The sequence below is a fragment of the Poecile atricapillus genome, chromosome Z (genome assembly GCF_030490865.1).
Source record: "Poecile atricapillus isolate bPoeAtr1 chromosome Z, bPoeAtr1.hap1, whole genome shotgun sequence".
Classification (NCBI taxonomy): domain Eukaryota; kingdom Metazoa; phylum Chordata; class Aves; order Passeriformes; family Paridae; genus Poecile; species Poecile atricapillus.
This window is the reverse complement of record NC_081289.1, coordinates 43,223,860-43,245,669: the sequence shown is the minus strand read 5'-3', so window position 1 is coordinate 43,245,669 and position 21,810 is coordinate 43,223,860. Positions and strand designations below refer to the sequence as shown.

General features: G+C 35.9%; 1 protein-coding gene across 2 annotated transcripts in view; it reads left to right on the top strand.

Moving 5' to 3' along the window:
- Positions 1–21,015, top strand: part of LOC131592828 (serine/threonine-protein kinase TBK1) — a 28,192-nt gene extending 7,177 nt beyond the window's left edge. For both annotated transcript variants that reach the window (XM_058864632.1, XM_058864631.1), the window contains exons 5-21: positions 251–432; positions 1,239–1,399; positions 3,249–3,359; positions 5,090–5,269; positions 6,810–7,006; positions 8,212–8,270; positions 9,396–9,487; positions 9,940–10,041; positions 12,046–12,124; positions 12,977–13,098; positions 13,226–13,302; positions 13,648–13,687; positions 15,969–16,070; positions 16,171–16,267; positions 17,308–17,414; positions 17,710–17,781; positions 18,558–21,015. In XM_058864632.1, the coding sequence (XP_058720615.1) occupies positions 251–432; positions 1,239–1,399; positions 3,249–3,359; positions 5,090–5,269; positions 6,810–7,006; positions 8,212–8,270; positions 9,396–9,487; positions 9,940–10,041; positions 12,046–12,124; positions 12,977–13,098; positions 13,226–13,302; positions 13,648–13,687; positions 15,969–16,070; positions 16,171–16,267; positions 17,308–17,414; positions 17,710–17,781; positions 18,558–18,609 (1,832 nt within the window). In that variant the 3' untranslated portion in view covers positions 18,610–21,015. The remainder of the gene's footprint in view (positions 1–250; positions 433–1,238; positions 1,400–3,248; positions 3,360–5,089; positions 5,270–6,809; positions 7,007–8,211; positions 8,271–9,395; positions 9,488–9,939; positions 10,042–12,045; positions 12,125–12,976; positions 13,099–13,225; positions 13,303–13,647; positions 13,688–15,968; positions 16,071–16,170; positions 16,268–17,307; positions 17,415–17,709; positions 17,782–18,557) is intronic.
- The last annotated feature ends 795 nt before the right edge of the window (positions 21,016–21,810 follow it).

Genomic DNA, 21,810 nt, shown 5'->3' with positions numbered 1-21,810 from the left:
TGTACCTGCTATAAAAATTACTTTATGGAAAAGATGTTACTGAGATCAAGAAATGCTGTAATTTAGTTGTTTGGAAAGAAAAAAAAAGCAATACATGGTCATGGTCTTTCTGTTAAATGACTGTCCCTTCTCATTCCCATTTCCCAATGAGAACATACCCATTTCTTCCTAGCTTCAGTTACAATTCAGTGTTTGTGCAGTCTGTGTCACAATGTATACATGAATTCTGTATTTATTGTTTCCATTGAAGTGGCTGGGATGAATCATCTCCGTGAGAATGGAATAGTGCACCGTGACATCAAGCCAGGCAATATAATGCGTGTTATAGGTGAAGATGGGCAGTCTGTTTACAAACTTACAGATTTTGGTGCAGCAAGAGAACTTGAAGATGATGAACAATTTGTTTCCCTCTATGGCACAGAAGAGTATTTAGTAAGCGTATATGATTTAATTTTCTGTTGAAGAAATGTTTGAAGCCTGAGGCTCTTCATGATTCTGGTTGAATAGGTGAAGGTCAGGTTGTTGGGAATTAGTATTTAAACCTTTGTATTACAGTTGTTTTTACAACTTTCTACTGGACTTTTTCATGCCATCTTCTGTTGATGTAAATATGTCAGCCTTGAAATAATTTTCAGGTCCAGCTTCAACTGTTGCCTTGTGTGAAAGGAGGAACAACTATATTTTAGTTATGAATATATTTGCCTTTATCTCTGTAGATGTGTTTTAGTTTGTGTTTGAACTACTTGGATGACATTAGCTGTAGTTAAGAATCATGTGAAACCTTGGCTTAACCAAAGAGAGGCAGGTAGAGAAGTATCAAGACAAGCACCTTAGTATGATTTTCTTCCTGCCGTGTTTTCCTGTATGTGCATCATAACTGATACTCTCCTCTGCTATGGATCTTTTTTCCATTAAGTATCTGTTGTTAAAAAATCATCTGGAGGAATACTGAATTTCTTCTCTTTTTTAGTGGTCTTTTATACTAGCAGTCACTCTTCAGCTGAATTTTAAAAAATTTTTTGCAAACTTTTTAATAAAAGCTGCAGTCATCCTTAGGAATATAGTGATGTTTGTCAGAATAGCTTAGGCAGCTACTATGATACAAGCAATCTTTTCTTTTTTAAAGAACTGAAAGTTTAGACTGACACATTACCTTGCTGTGAAAGGATAGATTGGGGGTTTTTTTCTTTACAAAGCTACATGAAGCAATTCTAACTTTTTTTTTCTTTTCTCTTTAGCATCCTGATATGTATGAGCGAGCAGTTTTAAGAAAAGAGCATCAGAAAAAGTATGGAGCAACAGTTGATCTGTGGAGCATAGGGGTGACCTTTTACCATGCTGCAACAGGGAGTTTGCCTTTCCGACCTTTTGAAGGACCTCGTAGAAACAAGGAAGTGATGTAGGTAATTTAGAAGGAGAATTTTATATCTTGGTAAATTAAATCAGCCCTTGAAATGCTTTTTACCAAGGAATCCTACACACATATAGTAAACTTTAAAACAGTGGATATATTTAAGGAAAAATACTCTTTTGTTGTGGTATAGTCCCAGTAGGTAGCTGAACATCACACAGCTCTTCACTCACTCCTCTCTAGTGGGATGGGGAAGAGAATTGTAAGGGTGCAAAAACTCGTAGGTTGAGTTAAAGACAGTTTAATAATTAAAAAAAAAAAGCCCCACAACAAACAGCATCCCTTGCCTCTTAAACCCAAAGGGAAACAAAACCAAGAAAAACAAATAATGCAGAAAAATCCCCAGCTGCTCACGAGCAGCCAACTGATGCACTGTCAGTCCCTGACCAAATGCCACCCTGGTAAATTCTTCCCCACCTCCTCCTTAGCTTCTGTTGCTGAGCAATATGATATGGATTATCCATTGGGTCAGCTGTCCTCCTGTATCCCCTTCCAACTCCTTGCCTGCCCCCAGCCTACTTGCTGCTGGGGCAGTAGTAAAGTAGAAGAGGCCATGATGCTCTGCTGCTCTGCAATGGCTAAACAGGCCTGTGTTTTGAGCACAAATCTAAAACATGGTACCATACACTACTGTCAAGCAACTTAACTCAATCGCAGCCAAAATCAGTAGAAACATTCTGCTTCAACAAGGATTTTGCTGTGTGGCACCTTAAAATCGGAATTAAGCATGTAAATTGAGAAAGACCTGAATTGAGCTCCCTCAAAATACTAATGTTTTTCCATGCATCTTTCTTTCAGCATGGCATTAGGCTGGTCTGTTGCAGTGCCATTCATAGAACTTGGATACTCAGGCAAAATTATGGTACTCTGAAATGGGATTTCAGTGCTGCGAATTTTTATTTTCCTTTAAATGATGCTCTTACCCAGCAGTCTTGAAATGGGTGCAGTATCAATGAGACACATTTGAGTAGTATAGTTGTGGGCTGCAGCTGAAGATAACAGGGGTGGCTCCTGAATGGAAAACAAAAGATATGTCTATGATACAACGATTGTATTCGATTCCTATTTCATCTTAGTCTGGTTCTATTTTGTTTTTCTGTGTGTTGCATTATAAGAATGAAGCAAGGTGGTACTTGGGACCTCTAACACATCGATATCATCTCTGTTCTGTTTACTCTGTGTAAAACTGACTTCAGTTTTCTTAGTTGAAGAAATTGTCCATCTTGTGATTTTTTCTTATAAGAATTCATGTTGTAGCTGCTTGAGAGATGTTCTGTGTGCATCTTGATCTTCAGAAAGAGAAAGCACAACTGAAATATTCTTTTACAAAAAGTCCGTTATTCTTCATTTTTCTCATGAAAAAATTGAGAAATACTTGCCTGTGCAATACAAGGTTAAACAATGTCAAATTGTGTCCAGATTTCTGGATGTTCCTTTTCTATGCCCAAGCCACTTCATGGTGGCTAAATGTTTTCTGTTCCTGTGGAACATGCTAGAAGTTAGCATTTTAATGTGTAAATTGAACTAAATTGACTTGATTAATTAACTCTTGTGAAAACCATTGGTTTCCTTCAGTATGCTGGAAATAACTCCTGAACTTTTTCCCAAGACTAAGGTAGACAAAGTTGCCTCTCCAGCATAGCTTTTTGTTCTTTACTGTTTCAGCACTGCTCTGTCAGCTTGTAAGTGAAGCTTCCTAATTATTGCACCATCTACAAATTTAGAACCTGTCATTTTAATTTGCATTTTGCCTGCCCCTTTGAGGATTACTTACTAGACCTGTGTATGTATAAGAGGTAGTAATTGAAGTTTCCATTATTTTTGTAATATATTGCAGGTATAAAATACTCACTGGAAAGCCTTCTGGTGCTATTTCTGGAATACAGAAAGCAGAAAACGGACCTATTGAGTGGAGTTGGGAGATGCCTATTTCTTGTAGCCTTTCAAAGTAAGCTCAAGCTTAAAAATGCTCAAAAAATGTTTCAATGCCACTTGATTGTGTTTTTCCAGTTATTTTCTGGGATTATGTCCTTGGACCAGAGATCTGATGCAGTTTTTATTTTGAACTCTTCAGTACTTCATTACAGTCTGATATTTGGTTATCAAGTGGTTTTTTCTTCCCATCTGTCCAAATAGTTTTATGATTGCTAATTTACAAATGAGCACATCTGATCATTTTAATAGAAATACTATTACTGCATTTTTTCCACCCTCAAGAATGAAAAATCAGTAAGTTTGATGTCCCTCATTTCTTGCAAGAATGTGACTTCAGACATGACAAAGATTAGGCAGTAGGAAGGAAATGATAAGCAAAGACAATTCAGAGGCTTACTTTTTGCTAGGAAAAAGGTTGCATCAGCACATTTTAACACATACTTGTATCCTTTCAATTTTATCATCATATTTTTGCTTCATACATCCATAATATTCAGTAGGAAGAGCAATGGAAGATCTAATTTTGGTATGACTTTGAAAACACCTCCCATAACCCATTTACCCATTTTGCTTCCTGAGACTTTTTCCATACTTTAAAGTTACTAATCTTTCATGGTAAGGGAGGAAATAAATTGTTCTATGAAGAGACTGTAGAAGCAAACTTTCCTGAAAGCCAATTATCTACATCCTGAAGGGGTGTAGAGCTGAAGTCTGGTTTATATGAATTCATCAGTTTAGAATGTGAAGAACTTGCAATTTGTATGTGTTTTTCATTATACTGGTTGTTTGTTCCTCTGCTTATTCTGTACTATTGAACTGCTTGAAATGATAAAGGAAGCAGGTTTTTTCTAATTAAACATCTGTTCACAGTAATGCTTTTAAGTAGCATTCAAACAGTTTTTAGTGTTATAAGTTTAGTACTAAAGTGAATTTGAGCACAGCATCCACTGACATCTAACGGGGTCAGCAGTGTGCTTGCTTTAGAATGTTACCAGTTCTGCTGCTGGATTCAGGCTTGATGTGTACGTGTTAAAATTTTGGAGTTGTTTATGGTAAGGCACAAGTGGGATCCTTAAAGTTCCTTACCATTCAGCTGCTCAAGGTAGAAATGCAAGAAATTTAAGCTGACCTTTCTCACAGAATAGTAACAACTGTAAGGCAATGGGTAGCATGATTTTTTTTTTCAGTATTCAAGCTGCATGTGCAGAGTACTTATTTAGCCCCATCTCAATCAGGATGAATTCTTAGTGTTGACAATTTAAGTAATGAATCTTTGCTAACCCAGCTGATTTTGATTGAAAGCAACCTAGTTGTGCTCATACAAGCATCACCACCAGCAAATCCTAAATGGCAGTATCTTCCTTCAAAGTGATGCACTGTGTTGTTTGGGGTGAGCTGGATAAAATGCTACTAGGGTGGTAGAAAGTGGCCTCACCTTGACAATGTAGACTTAGTAAATTTTATGTGATTTTTGCAGTGTGAGTGAAATTTCTCAAATACCAAAAAAAAATTGATAGTTAAGCCTAAAAATGAAAGATTTAAAGTATGTATATTCATGAAAAACAATGGACATTACCATTGAACATTTTATTGCTCAGTGTAGGAAAAAAGGCACTGACATATTCTTTAAAGGATAATAGATGTGTACAGATGAGATAAATCAAATGAATTACTGCAATTGGTTGCAATGTAAAACGTTCCAAGTAGAACCAAGTTGTCTCATCTCTTCCTGGTGTCCTCTAGGGGTCTGCAAGTACTGCTCACACCTGTCCTTGCGAATATTCTTGAAGCAGACCAGGAAAAATGCTGGGGATTTGACCAGTTTTTTGCAGAGACGAGTGACATACTACACCGAATAATAATCCACATCTTTTCATTGCAGCAGATGACCTTGCACAAAGTTTATATTCACAACTATAATACGTAAGTGTTCTCTCTATTTTCATTACTTTGCTCTTGTTCAGGCTGACAGCAATGTGACCTCAGATCACCAGTTACAAATTCAGTAGCCTGTGACCTCATGTCACCAGTGTTACAAATTCGGCAGCCTTTCCTTGGCAGTTTATCTGCAGAAGTGAAAGGGCACAATTCTCCTACACAGTCATAGTGCATGTACAAACATGTTGACCAAAAATAAAAATAAAGTCACTGAAGGTCAAATCAATTGATCTTAAACTTAGTCTATTTTGGTGACAAAACACAGACTTAATCCTTGATGTGTGACAATATGTCTGTTTCACAGCAGAGGCCAACTCATTGCACATTTGTATATGTTCCTTATTTAGAAAGTGGTTTTCTAGAGACTGTATTCATCTCTTGCTCATCTTGTCCTCAAGCATACAAAATGCACACATTGTCTCTGATGTAAAACTCTCACAGGGATTCTGAAGTGGTAATTGGTACAGTTTAGGATCCTGATTTATATGGAGTTCACTTTATGACCATGAAGTGCTGATGTTAAAAGCTGTAAGATGTACAAACACAAATGCCTTTTCTCTGCTGTGTTACTGATAATACAAAGCACGTGTTAATTTCTAATACATGGATACATACTTTACCCATCCACATTTATTTCATCAAATGTGTAAATACAGTTCTGTCCACTTCAAATTCCTTTTCTATTCCATCACTATTATTCCATCGTATTTGAGAGAGCCCAAATATTGTCTTTGCAGAGAAATCTTCCTTCTATTTTTTATTATGATTTACATGTATGATTATTTATAAACTAGCTGTAGTATTAAGAAGCAAGAGTGTACTAGTGCCACACAGGAGGCACATCGGTCCATCTTGTTAACGTACTGAAGGTTTTTCTTCTTTGTGAGAGGTTTTGCTAGTTTGGTTTGGTGTTTTGGTTGCTGTTGTGATAGTAGGTTTTTGTGGTGGGGTTTTTTGTGGGTGAGAGGGATGGTGGTATTTTAAGTTCTTATCCTTGTATCTATCGATTACTGTAAATAAAATTCCAAAGTGTCTTTGCTCTTCCTTATCACTGCTGTTTTAGGAAATAATTTGGCTATCTGTTAGCTTACATGCTGAATTTAATTTTTGGACAGGTAAGACACCAGACTTTTCTTTTGGAGAGACCATCCATCTCCTTTGAAGAAGGGGGTATGCCTTGGAAAACTTAAGGGTGCTTCATTCCCCTCATCTGATGTTGCCTGTTTTACTGACCTTCAGACCAGAGCAGTTTTGTTTAGACAGACGTGCTTTGGCAGATACTCAGAGGTAGAAAGGAAGTTTCGTATTTTACAGGAAATAGCATATATTTTTGTAACACAGCAACCTGGAGTTTTAGGCAGCATGCTGCTTTTTTTGTTTACTTAAAACTCAAGTGCTTTATACGTAAACCCAGTTCTTAGTTAATCATAAATAAAATCAGTTTTTATTTAAATAATACAAAATCTGAAGTGTTGAACTATTGTAGTGAGTCTAACTGCTACTGGTTATATTGTTTGTATTACAGAGCTGCTATATTTCATGAGTTGGTCTACAAACAGACAAAAATACCGTCTCAGAATCAAGAACTGATATATGAAGGTCGGCGCTTAATACTAGAGCCTGGCAGATTGGCACAGCACTTCCCCAGAACAACTGAGGAGAATCCTATCTTTGTAGTAAGCAGGGAGGCTGTGAACATTGTTGGATTAATCTATGAGGAAGGTATATGAAAGTAATTTCCCTTTTCCACAGCTATCTTTTGTAAATAGTTACAGATTACTTAATGTAACTGTTTTATGTCTGTTATGTCTTAGAAATAGTGTTGGAAATTTTCTTTTGTTGATACCTGAAGTTCTAAGTATGCAGTCCAGTGTTTCTCAAAATTGCTGAGTGTCTGGAACATTTTTACAGAGACAGTAGGTGCTTGTAATGTTCCAAGTCCTTTGAACCTGAACATTTGCGTGCTAAGATGGTCCTTATGGAGTTACGAACTTTTTTGAAGCATGACACTTTAAACAAGTAGAAAGAAACATTATATAAAGTAACTCAAAGCTGGTTCTTTTGTTCCATTATTCGCTAAGTGGAAAGTCAAGTTTTACTTACACTTTTTTATTTGTCAGAAATGTGGTTAGCCTTTCGGTTAACAGAGGAGGTCTTTACAGTATACATTTGCTCAGAAGATAATACGGTAACAGGGGAAGAGAAAAAATAAATTAAGGTTTTGAATTTCCATTTATCATTGAGAATGCTTTTAGGGGGGCCTATGCCAGAGCCCTTTTTTTATAAATTATGAGCTTGAAGGCATGGCTGCAGCTGAGAGGTCAGTGTTGCTTTTGTCAGTATGTCCTAAATGCTGACTGCTCTGGCCAGCTGGCACTCATACAGAGGTGTTGAAGAGTCTGGGTAGGTGAGCTGTTTGTGGAAGGATCAACAGGGCCTTTATATTGTGTCACAGAGCTTTCTGAAGGAGCCAGTGAGTGTGAGAACAAAGGAGATTCAGGTGATAGGAGCTACCTGAGGTTTAGAAAAGGCTTTTTGGTGAAGTGCTACCCTTAAGAGCCTCAATGAAAATAAGTAGCCATGTGATAAAAAGGGAGTGGTCTCCTATGTGGGCAAACATGAGGCTGAAGAACAGAGAGAAACAGTTGGCTCTTTCAATGGACAGAGATTGCAAGTGGAGACCTGCGTGAATTCTGTGTTGTGCACAGCATGTTCAAAAGTGAGTCTGGAAAAGAAAGGACGATTTACTGAAGATACCAAGTTATTTAAAACAGCTAAGCCAAAGGCTGGTTTAAAAAGTGTGCATGAGTACCACATGATATTAAAAGGGATAAAAGCAGTGTATAGGGTGGGGAGGGAAAACAATCTGAATTTTTGAAGTCTCTTCTTGAAAGTAATAAAATACAGATACTTGTTTTGTGTTTCAGTTTTACTTCCTAAAGTACATCAACGTTATGATTTGGATGGGGATGCCAGTATGGCTAAAGTGAGTAATTACCATTTTAGATTATATAACTGTCTTTGACAATGATACTGCAATGAAAGCTACTTAATTTTCAAATTAATAATGTTAATAATTAAGTATTTTAGTATGCTAATGAAGATTTTGATTGATAGAAATATATTTATTAACGAAGGATCTAAAAGTATATTAAAGCTGTACTTTGTATACAAAATGTGGTTTGGGTTTTCTTTTTTTTTTCTTAAACCAAACCCAAAGACCAGTCTTCTAAATTCAAAGTGCTTTGTTACTGTATAATTCAGTGCTGGGGGGTGGAAAGGAGTCTGACACTGTGTAGTCCTGAAGGTAGCTAGAAGCTTTGTAACTTCTAATGGTGCAAAATTTAACATTAGAAAAATAACTCTTGCTCAATAGAGAGGAGTCTCTAGGTTTCTGCAGAAGGGTGGAATTTCCGTTGCCTTTTAAAAACTTCCAGAATCTGTGGGAGACACGTAAATTCTTTTGGTTGTTTTTCTAAAACTACTGAATGTATGCACAGCCATGCTTGACATTGTGATGACCACTTATATATGTGAAATACTGATTGCTGAGGAGCCATTTATTCAGACATGATAGTCCTGAAAATGTATGGCCCTTTAAATACCAGAAATCTTGAAAATTAGTAAACAGAAAAGCATTAGTTGATACTAATTACTTAAAGTATTGTAAATTGTAATATCTGAAACTTTGTTCTGAATTCTAAATAATACAGCAATCTTGTAAGTGGAACTGGGTAAATGAAGAGTCTCTAGCATTAGAATTAAAAAAAGGGTCAGTTTTTGTAAGTTCCTTTTAATGTATGTGCTTGATTCCTAAAATGTTGAAGAAATGTTCTTGTGACTGACAGAAATAGCAAGTTGTGTCATTTTTGTTTGTGAGATTTGTTTTCATCCCTAACAGGTGCTTCAGCATATCTGGAAAACCAAGTTTAGCTCTGCCTTCACAATGGGTTGTTGCCTCGCTAAATCTTAGACCAAGTTATGCATTTTAAACTACCATCTTTATGTTGCTTTCTTTTACTAATCTGTGTTGCTTTGTTGTGATTTATTGTCTTGAAGCAATTGTTAAGAGAATGCCAGATCAGTACTTAAGCTGAGTTTTTTCCTCCAGGCAGTGACAGGTATTGTATGCTATGCCTGTAGAGTTGCCAGTTCTTTGCTACTTTACCAGGAGCTGATGCGAAAAGGAATTCGATGGCTAATGTAAGCAATTGATTGCATTTCACTATGTTGTTTTTTATTGTTTTGTTTTTTTTTAATTGAGATATGCCTTGATTATCAATACATAATTCTGTAATCTCTTGATATCTTGGGAGGTATATCCTTGAGTAAGGATAGGCTGAATTTCTCCTTTTCCAGTCATTGAGGAAACAAAAAGATTTTTTTTTTTTTAATAATTAAGGTTAAGGTGTTTAATAATTAAAGTTAAGGTGTTTGCAAAATTTACTTTTTACTGTGTATAATTTAAGTCTAACCTCTGGTAACATGCAGATGCAATTTAACAGCTATTTTTATATGAGGATTATGTTAATGTATCTCTAACTGAAAACAGTTTCTCCTGGCAATTATTGCTGCAGGTATATTACTGTATTACTGATTGCTGGTAGGATGGCAGTTGAATACTTTAGTTATAGATTAATGCTTCGCTTTTTTAGTGAAATAATCAAGGATGATTACAATGAAATGGTGCATAAAAAGGCAGAGATTGTCATCAGGCTGGATTTCTGCAGCAGAAACATTGAGAAAGCTGAGAAAATGTGAGTATAAGCACTATACTGTACACATTGATTCTTTGTTACCATTTTTAGTGACAACAGTATTTTAAATTATGATTATTTGCAGTGTTTTTGCATATAAAAAATAACTTTGAGTCAGCATGGATTTTCTGATGGCACTGACTTAAGCAGATTTAGTCATATATGTTACTCAATTGTTAATTTTGTTGCTTAACCTAATAAGAACAAGTAATTACTAATTAGTGGTAACTGTGTGTGTTCTTTTTCTCCTTTCTTCTCTGACTCATCTTACTTGCTCTTATTGACTCTAGAAGCTATAGTAAAGCTTGGACAAAGAATCAAGTAGCTTTGCTTTTATTGGTGCGTTTTCCACTGTGTTTGGTTGCATATGACTTCAAATACTGCCCCCTGCACAGTTTTAAGACTGTAGTATTTTCTGTGTAGAAGGAATTTTAGTGTTGAGATATAACATAGAGCAGCTGCAAAAAAAAACCCAACCAAGCCCAGCCCCCCTCACTCCCTTCCCAGAAAGGTGTTAGTCTTATGCAGCGTGATAGGAACTTTAAATAGCACCTCTTCTTCACATTCTCCTATGGGTGGTAGTTTTTCTGTTCAAGCTACTGCCAGTCTTCCCCAAATGCTGTCTTAGTCATGGGATTCTCTGAACTTCTCACCAGGCTGCTCTGAGAATGCAGATACCCACAAAATTTTTAACATACACATGCAGAACCACTGGGTTTGCAGAGTAGACTTAAGAATTAGACTTAAACCTGTTGGAGCTGCTATGCCTGTGCAAACTGAACACCTTATATGCAGTAATTGTGGATACCCAAGGGTTTGACAGATTTGCTATGTGTGCCCCAAACCTACCTTAAAACCCATGTGTGGCTGTTTGTATTGGCTTCAAAAAAACCGCATACCCACAACAGTGAAATAGTGAAGTTAGTAGCTTGCAAGATAACGCTATACCTGTGCAACCTAGGTACAAATCATCAGGGCAGGAACCCAAACTCCTCTTCCAACCCATTTGCACTAGTTGGTGGGACTAGATCGTGTTCAGACTGTGTTTGGTTCAGATAGTTTCTTCCTGCATTCTGCCAGAAGAAAGTCACTCAGGAGAAACCACTGTCAGTTCTGGTTTATGGCTCTGGTGTGCTCAAGAGTATCTCAGCAGCACTTTGAAAAAGAAAAACAACATTAATTTGCTAACTGGAGTAGTTCTCATGTGAACAGAAATTTTCTATGTGTTTGCACATTGTTTTTTGGCCTCTTACAAAGGGGCAGGATTTTCAGTTCATTTGGCTTTGCTAACTCCATAAAAATCTTCTAAAGGACATGTCCTTTTGTTTGTCCTTCCTTTTCAAGGCTGTGCTTCAAAGCATGAAAATGCAGTCTTTATTTGAAAAAGTAAATAAAGCATTGAACTTGAGTGAAGCATGTATTTTTTGAAAACAGTTGAACTGTTTGTGATGGCATTTTTAAAACTAAAATGTACATGAGACTCAACAGGAAAAATATTGTCCTGAATAATTTATTTGGCACTTGAGCTATGGTCATATGAAAAGTATCAGTATGAACAGATGGTTCTGCTATCCCTGCCTTTAAACATTTAACCCAGTAAGTTTTCTCAGAAAAGCACTTTGGTGCACTGAAGTATTAGTTTGTTATTGACTACTTTAAGTACCTTTAGTTTGATAAGATTTAAAAGAATTACTTGATGAGAGGAAATAGTCTTCCACTGCCAGTCAAGTACAAGTAATAAGACTAGAATAAGGAATTCAGGAATAAAAGTTTAAAACTTTATTTTAACAGTTCCAATGTAGGAAAAAAACAAGGAATTTTTTTTTAAATCTAAAATGTTTCCATCATTAATGACCACTTAAATTTGTCATCTTCATGGTTGTTGCTTGACAGAGACTGTCTTTCATATACAAGAAGAGGCAATTACTGATTTGGATTCAAGAAATACTTTGAGTGTATTCACTGCTTGTTTTTTTTTTTTAACTGCTTTCTTTTGCTGGTCAGATATGAGAATTTGATGCAGATCAACTTGGAAGCATCAGAAGTGGATGAAATTTCAGAGATACACACAAAACTCTTGCGTGTAAGTGCCTGACAAAGTTATCCTGTCATTCTGAAAATGGTGTTTCTACAGAAAAAGCCAAATACACAATAACACAGGTTTCTGTGAATGGCAGCTCTGAATTTTAAATGTAGTTTCTAGATTGCTAGTCGTTAAAATGTCCGTACTGTTGTATCTTTCTGAAAACAGAGCAGATCCTTTTATATTAGCTCAATGTAGTGAAAATAGATTCCTGAAAATACATTCAAATTTTCTAAAATACTCAAGAATTATAACCCTGATACACATTTTGCTTTGCTATTTTTAATTTTTTCCTTTCCTTAAGGAATTATTTACTACTTTCTTGGCTTTCTAAAATGTTACATTCACAAATACACTTCAGAGTGATCTGCTTTGAAATATGCATCATGTTTCCAGACATGTAAGGAAAATTTGAAAATTACTTAATACACTGGGAGCAGATACAAAGTTCTCCATTCTGAAAGCAAAAGATAATTAGTGCATTTTTACCTTGAAGGTTGTGTGAACTGCAGAGAAAGGAAGGTATGAGTTATGTAGATAGTTATTATATGAATTCTTAATAAACTTAAAGAGTAAGAGTCAAAGTAAATAAGGAATTTATGAAAGGTTGAAAGTTATTGTTGAAAGAAAATAAATTTTAACTAACAAAAATGCCAATATCAAATATGGTTCTCTGTTTAATAATACTTTGTCTTATCTGCTTCTAGCAAGGCCTAGGCAGATAATTGGACATACTACTTTAATGGAGATCAATGAAACAAATCAGCTTGTTGTATTAATGTGCTCAAGTAATAATCAAGTACTTTTTCACTTTACCTAGTGATAAGATTGTACCTTCTTGCTCTTATGTAGCTCTCCAGTTCTCAGGGCACCATAGAAACTAGTCTGCAAGATATCAAAACAAAACTTTCTCCTGGTGGTTTACTGGCTGACACCTGGGCAAATCAGGAAGGCATGCATCCAAAAGACAGAAAGTGAGTAACTGTACTTACTGTTCTAGTATGTATTGAATTCTGCATTGAATTGTAGTTCATAAAGCTTATTAATAGGTACTTGAGTTTATGTATAAAACATCTCATTTTCTTCCTTTTGTCACTCTAGTCCAGAAAGGCTGCAGGCACTGCTGTCTTCCATCACAGACATCTACTATCAGTTCAAAAAAGACAAAGCAGAACGAAGTAAGTAATTTATTTGATTCGCTTTTAATATAAAATGTAATGCAAGGGACAGGTCAGTCTTAGTTTGACTAGGGAATTAGTGATAGATATGGAGAGTTAGCCACAGTGCATATGTCTGTAGGTCCTTAGTGTGATACCATGCTAAAGCTCATGAGAATGAAACACCACTATTAATAGCATAAATTTGAATAGCAAGACTGGAGAGGAGGAAAAAAGTATATGACCACTTTGACCTGTATAAAAAGGGAAACTGTGTAAGAAGTGGGTAAACTTTACAGTAGAGTTTTGCATAAATGTAACTAACAGAGTTAGATTGGTAATGTTTGTCATCTGCTCTGATCCTAGGGCTTCCTTATAATGAAGAACAAATACACAAGTTTGACAAGTAAGTTTTGAAGTTACCTTTGGGGACTACCATGATTGCTTTCAGGTCCTCCAGGTGCTCTTGCCAATAACCCATTCTATTAATTTTATTTTAAGTCATAACTTCTTTAGGATTGTTTTGTAAAAAAATTCTTTTAAATATCTTAAATACATAGGGGTCCTAGCATATGATAATGAGGTGCTTTCTGGCTGTAGTTTTTTCACTAATAGGCCTTCTAAATGCAAAAATACCTGTTTGTTATCTGGGCATAACTGTTTTGTAGGAAGTTCACTTCTTCCTTGTGTTTTATCAGGGTGGAAAAAGCCCTGAGTAAGATTGAAATGGCTTTTTAACTAAGGTGGAGATAATTTTCTACAGATGACTAAAATATGGACTAGCTGAATGAAATTCTAGAATGATATAATCTTACAGGAAATATAGCACACAAAATTAATTTTAATGCCAATTCTCCATGCTTGTTTAAAATTGTCACTCATGCAAGGTGTCCACATTAAGCATCTATATGTAACCTGGGTCTCTGCACTCCCATAGTCTCCACTGATTCTATACTGCTGTACTTGTCTCGGAATTTATTCAATTCCTCATATGCAGATAGCTAACACCGTTTAAGTTGCCCTAAAGTATCTGAGACGTGCTCTGAGACTGGGAGGTAGGACACAAGTCAGATGGGAAGCCCACACCTTTCTGGACAGGTGGTCAGAAGCAGGGCAGGATATCTTTGCTGGAGAAGAGAAGGTTGCATGGAGTCCTCCTGGCAGCCATCCAGTACCTGAAGAGGGTCCTGCAAGGAAGCCAGAGAGCGGTTCTTCATCAGGAACTGGATAGGACAAGGAGTCATGGCTTCAGACTGAAAGAGGGGAAATTTAGGTGCATACATGGAAGAAGTTCTCTGTGAAGGCAGGGAGACACTGGAACAGGTTGCCCAGAGAAGTTGCAGCTGCTCCATCCCTGTCAGTGGTCTGCAACAGGGGAGTTCAAACTAGATTTTTTTTTATGGTCCCTTCCAACCCAAACCACTATAAGATTCTATCTCAAATGATGCTAGATGCTTATGTTTAAGTAAAGAAATTATTCTCTGAGTGGCTGGTCAGTTGCATGGTTCCCTAGACTTTGCTAAATGCTGCATGAATTTAGACACCACTTACATAATTTTCTAAAAAGTATTGCTTTTGCTATCATGTGTGTGACTTCACTGACAATTACAGATAAAAACTGTCATGCAGATGGCACAGCCTTGACACTTGATTTTTCCATAGTGAAAGCTAAACTGGATAATTGCCAAGCAGAGGAGAGTTTCTACTACTAAAACCATATCCTTGCATTAGTATATGATAAACTTCAAATAAGTATGCTTCATTTTCATGCTTTGAATACTGGTATATATTCTACCACAAGTATCTCCCTGGGACTGTACAGGTTTGAGATCCTAAGTCCATCTTTTTTATACTTGGTTCACCCCACAGGGAAATGGCAGTGGCTTTTGTTACATACTGTATGCTATTGTCAGCAGAGGCTGGCCTTTGTAATATTTACCTCTGGGCAGATAAGGGAGCAGCACTCAATTTGAATTTTATTTTTCTAGTTGAATGATAAGTATTCCTGATGACAGTCAGCTACACTCTAGCTACAATTTAATTAACCAGTATGTATTATGCAAGACTTAATGAAATACCAGAAGTAGGTGTTGGTCTGCAGTGTTCCAGTATCCCTTACACTTACTGGCGTGATGCATAGCATGGCAAGGCAATTACACTGGAACTACTGTCTGCCACACTAACAAGAACTGGGGTTTGTTTTCCTTTCTTTTCCTTTTCTTCTTGTTTCTTTTTCCTCTTGTCATAAAATTAGGCTGACACAAAATTGCTGTTCTTTTTCTAGCGTTTATGTTACTCAGTGCAAAGGATTATCCATATGTGCTGGAAGTTCCAAGTATCTGCAGTAGGCAAATAGGAAATAATTAGGTCTTTTGTCCTTTCCATTTAGAATCCTTAAATGTACCACCTGACTCAAAGAAAACATTTGACCTTTATTCATATAGAAATATGAATACAAATACAAACTAAGTGCTTCAAACATTTTTTTTCTTCCTACTAGGGAATATTTTTGAGATGTAAATTATCAGTTCCTGTAGAATGTTGAGTTCTTACACATTACAACAGCATGAATAAAGGTGGCTGCACAGATTTTAAGTCCACAAACCTTTCTGTTTGAGTTAGAAAAGTTAGAGAAATTGGGTTTTGAAAGCAGTATGACACTGTTTTTGGTTGTTTCTATGTTGCAGGCAGAAGCTGTATTTGCATGCTACAAAAGCCATGGCTCTTTTCAAAGATGAGTGTGTCAGCAAGTATGAGACATTTTTGGACAAAGCTGAGGACTGGACAAGGCAAGCTATTGATTTCTTTAATATTTGGTAATGTTCATTGCACTACTTTTATATAAGCAGCAGGTCTTAAAAGAAAACTCTTTTTTTTTTTTTTTTTTAGGAAAATGCTTCACACAAGGAAGCAATTACTGGCTCTCACCAACCAGTGTTTCGGTATTGAAGAAGAGGTGTCCAAATACCAGGATTATATAAATGAGGTAGAATGCTTCAAAATTATGTGAAGCATTTGCATAGTTAAAAGTCTTTGGCATATTTTCATGTCAATAGTGTTGCTTATAGTGAGTCTTACATTAATGCAGTTGTATTAAAACACTTGCCTTTCTGGGTGCAGTATGTAGTCTACAGTAGCTTCATTTCTATGTCAGTGTGGACTACAGAATGGTGTTATTTTTTTGAATAATTCAATAATGTGAATTTTGTATTGATTTTGGAGTTGGGTGGTGTTTTGGTTTGGGGTGTTTTGTTTTTTTTTTATTTGGGTGGGGTTTTTTTGGTGGGGCTTGTGGGTTTGGATGTTTTGGGTTTGTGGATTTGGGGATTTTTTGGTAATGTTAAGTGTTTCCCCCTCAAAAAAATCAGTACAAATGGATGTGGGTTCATTGAGAAATGCTCTGTGAAACTGTTACCATAATATTTTTCAGAGGACTTAAAGGATTATCTTAATTCTCTTATGAAGTATAAAAATGCTACTTCAATAGTCAAGATTGTGGGATACACCCTTAAGGATGTTAAATTAATGATTTGGACGGTGACTCTGAAGGGTGCAAACTTCTCAGAATTACCTCAAGATTGAGAGAATAAGAGCATTTTCATGCAGTAAAATTATTATTTTTTAGAAAGGAAGGATAAATGAACCAAAAGCCCTTGCTAATTCAGTTTAGGAATGGTGGACAGCAGCATTTTACTTGTTTTTTTGTATTTTGTAGTACCACCAATCCACTGATTAGGATCCTGTTGCCCTAGGACATCTACAGACATAACAAATAGATAATTCTTCCTTTCCAGAGTTTATTACAAAAGTGTTAGATAAGAAGATAGAACAAACCAGCGATTTAGGTCATGTCAATACAAAACTTGCTGTGATGATCTCATCTTGGAGCATATCAGCCCCCTTAGTACTGTATAAATTTATGACGTATCACAGCAATGGAGAATTTAAAAAGGGATTTTAAGGTGGGCATCAAAATAGACATGACAACTTCTATTGTAACTTAAATTTCCTTTTTATCTGTTACAGTTACAAGATGCCCTGCCACAGAAAATGTTTGCAGCTTCCAGTGGGATGAAACATACAATGAATACAGTCTATCCAAGCTCGAACACATTAGTAGAAATGACTCTTGGGTAAGAATTTTGTAATGGGATTGATGTAATATTGCATTCTTGCTATACAGGGAAATTGAAAAAAATTAATTGACTTGGTGATTGTTGTATTAAGATCAAGCTTTTTACACTGCTATAGTGGTGGCACAGATTTGGAAGTGAGTGGGGGACAGCACTAATGTTGTAAATAAACAATATACCTGTCCCTTATTTTGTATGTAATGGCAACTTGCTGAAAACTGTGGTGGTGAGTGATCAGAGCAGGTAACTATCCCAGTAAAAACTGTAATCTTTCTTTTGCTTCTGGTTACTAAAGGATGAAGAAACTAAAGGAGGAAATGGAAGGTGTTGTTAAAGAGCTGGCTGAAAACAATCACATTTTGGAAAGGCAAGCATTTTTTTCCCTTTTGGGGTTTAAACTAACAGCATTTTTAATTTGGTACATTTATAGATTCAGAATTTAAACTAAGGGAGCAATTCTGTAATGTCTTTAACTGTAAATATATTTTGAGCTGTTCAAATGAGGTATAACAAAAAATATTTATTCAAAACCTTGGAACATTGCTGTAAAATTATTCTGACACAGCCATTTTTGTGGCATTTTTGTTTAATGTTACTTTGGTTTAGCTAATAAAAATTCCTGTTGCACAGCCAGATCAATTCTGAATTTAAACATAGTACTGTTGCAGCAATGCATTGGTGTCTTTTAATTCCTCCCTTTTAGATGTTATTTTTGACAACTGTGGAATTACACCAATCTGAATAAATGATTTTGCAGTTTTCAGATTGCTTAAGTAAAGTGAAGACTCAAACATGTTTCTTACAATCCTGAGAGGGTATTGTTGTTATCACATACAGAGTGATCTTGATTTTTTTCCTATGAAGAAGACAAAATATATAAAAATAAATCTCCTGAAAGTTCCAGGGTAAAATGCTGGTAGAGTGGAGTTTAGCTTCAAGCTGAATTGGTTTTATTTTGTTCTCCACTTCCAGTCCCATACTTGCAGCAAATCTTCCTCTCTTCCATCTTCTTTGCCAGTATGGAAGTTAAGTACAAATGCCTCTGTTGGCATGTGACAAGGGAAAGAAAACCCCATAAAGAAATTAAAGATTGATTCTATAATCTAGTCAACCACCTAAAAATATACTGGTTTTTTTGTTTAGATTTGGTGCTTTGACTATGGATGGTGGCCTGCGGAACATGGACTGTATCTAGCTTCCAAAGGACCTGAAGAGGACTTGTAAATTTTTTCAAAGGGAAATGTTGGGACAGTTAAAATCAGATAATAAATCTGTATCCAGGATTTTTTTTTCTCTTCAACAAGTGTAATATTAAAGAAAATGTAAATATGTAAAATATGTAAATACAAAAGAAACATATATCTTTTCTTGGTCACTTTTAGGATAGAATAACTTCTGGCAGGGAATTGAGCCCCTTGGAGGATTTCTGAGGAGTCCTAAAGGGAAAAGTATTGTTGATGAAATTGACATTTGTCTACTTTGAATATTGCTCTTTTTTTTCAGAATGCAATTTAGTCTTCATTGCAAGAGGACTTGCAGTACTCCAAAACACCCTTGTATAAAGGGTGTTTTGGATTTCCTTCAACAACCACTATTATGTAGGAGTCTAGCTGAATGACTTTGATCATCACAGAACATGATGAATATTTTAAATGAGTGTGAATAGAGACTAAGAGTGCAGATAGGACAGAACAGAAATGCATTTCTCTTTCCTTCACATCTAAACTGTTAGTTCACTTCTACTTGAGAAAGCAAATTCACAATATTTTTTTAAGTTCTCTAAATATTTGGTGCCATGTTGTCTGTAATCATTTGACTGCTTAGTATATGGAAGTTTTGCACTCCAGCTTGTCAGAATTAATGTAAAAATTCATTTTTTGGAGTACAGCATTTTCAGACTTCCCTGAAATCTTGTTGCTCACCACAACAGTGGGTACTTAAAACAGCTGCTTCTTAATCTTATTTGCAGATATAATTTTTTTTAAAGATTTAAAAATTTGATATGAGAAGAATTAGTGGGCGGTCAGGAGACAGGATAGTATCACACCTCAGTAGTAACTGAATAGTGGAAAATAAGCTACCAGTCTAGATCTTGAAAAGGGGCCACTCCCACTGCTGCATTACTACTGAGATACCAAACTTTGATGGACAATTTAGTAAGACTGTATATTTATTTTCCAGCATCAATAGTTACTACTTTCAGTACATGATTGGGATGCAGATATGCAGAGTAAAACATTCTGCTTCAAAATACATAGGAGAAAGAGAACAGGAAAACAAAAATTCTGAAAACAGCCCTTTGTTTGGAAAATACAGATGTACATACTTGTTTCAGATAAGCATGCAAATATTACAAAACTTGTTCCTTCCTTGTGGAAACATGGTCATGGATGTTCAGTAGTGTCCAATAGCACTTCTCATTGCTGCATTACACTTGTAAGAGCTGGATCAACTATATTTAGAATTTTCCATTATTACTGGTGGAACATTTAGATGTAAACTAAACAACATCGACCAGTGATAGCATTTTGTGATGCTTATTCCCTGCTTATCTGTCCAGGTCAGAGCACAAAACATTTTCATTTCCTTTTTAGAAAATATTTGGAGAGAAACTTAAAAAATTTATAAATGAGTATTTAATTTTAAAAGAAAAGGAAATTTGCTTGCCTTGATGTCCAACATCTGCATTCCAGTGTTCTTAGTGAGAATCAAAAAAGGGAATTCAGACATTTTTACACTTATGTGAGCAGCTTCTGTCTTTGTCACCCAGAAAATCTAGCTATGCAAAAGGAGTGCAACAGTTTGTCAGGCATCTTTCCTTGGCATTCTTTAACAGTTTTAAATACTGGAATTATGTGTAACTGGAATGTTTTAATGCCTGCTTGTACATTTGGTCATTAACATTCAGTCTCACTGAGTATCAGTAAAACACATGACTGAATGTTAAAAGAATTGGGCTCTCTAGATGTGCATAAACTGTATTTTGTTTCCAACATTATAACACTTCGTTGTTTCAAAGTTCTTCATCTTGAGAGAAATCAAATGCTAGGTGGAATATATAATTTTCAACTTCCTTATACTGAAGCAGTCTGAAAAAAAAAGTTAATTGTAGTAAAAGTATAGTCTGTATGTTGAAATATGTGCAGCATTCTTTTACATGATTGAATTTTTTTTTTATATTTTATGTTCATTTTAAGCATTGCTGGCATTCTTGTTGAATACATCAGTAGTCTTAACCATGTTAAAATTTCTTTTTCTAAAGCAATTTTAACAAAGCAGTAGCTAAGGAACTTGAAGTAATCAGTTCACAATCTTCTGATTACGTTATTATGAAGCAAATAATTTTTCAAGTCAAAGCATAGTGTACAGTGCCATCAACTTTTTGCTCAAACTAAGTGTCCTGATGCTATGAATCTTGCTATTGATTTGCCAAAATAAGTAATAGAAAGTAATATATGGTTCTTCTTCCTGAAGCTGGTTTACTGGTTTGGGGGGTTTAGCTGAATATATTAATTATCTGTTACTTGAACCAATCTGTCTTCGTATGAATTGTGAAAATGCATGAGTGAACAGCTTAATGGCATAAATACATCATCAACCACTTATTGTACAGTGTGTACTTCTGCCTTTTCATAATTTAATTTTCTGTTAATTTCAGGATTGCCTTATGAGGTTTATTTCCTTGTAAGCACAGCAGAGAGCCTGAAACATGAACTTGCAAATCGCAGCTCGGTTTGCATTATCCAGCTGTTGAGAAAATGTGCCCTGCACAACAGAATAACTAGCAGAGGCAATATGGTAGAGCCACTAATTCTTCTAATTGTTTTTTAACTACTTGGTTGACATGTGTTCTGAACTACATTAGTTATTTTAATGCTGGTAAAATTCCTAGTCTCTGCTCAGTCTGAAATTGTTCACTGGTAGAGCTCAATCAGTTCTAATGCTGTCAATCACTGTAGAAGTGTTAATTGTAGAACAGTTTTGGATAGTCCTGAGCAGAACTGGGAAAAAGAAGATCAGCATTCACTCTGTCTTTAGTGAAAGGGTTGCAGATTATTAATACAAACTGTAGTTGAAACAGAAAAAAACCAAACAGCCTACAATTTAGGAGAAGAAACCTTTCTAATAGTAGAGAGGCAAATGCCAAAACACATTGTCCTGGGAGCAGCATACCTTTTGAAGAGGGTTTATAGAACAGGTTAACTGGTGGGAGTTCTTGTGACCGGTTCTGCCCTTGGCAGGGCTTCACAACCTTCTATTTTTCTGTGCCCAAAACAATTTTATTTTTTCACCAGTCACCAGAAAAATGTGGTAGGGGTAGTATCCCTGAGTGGAATTTGCTGTTTTGTCACTGTTACCAGTTCAGGCAGCAGTATTTGTAGGTGCACATCTTTTG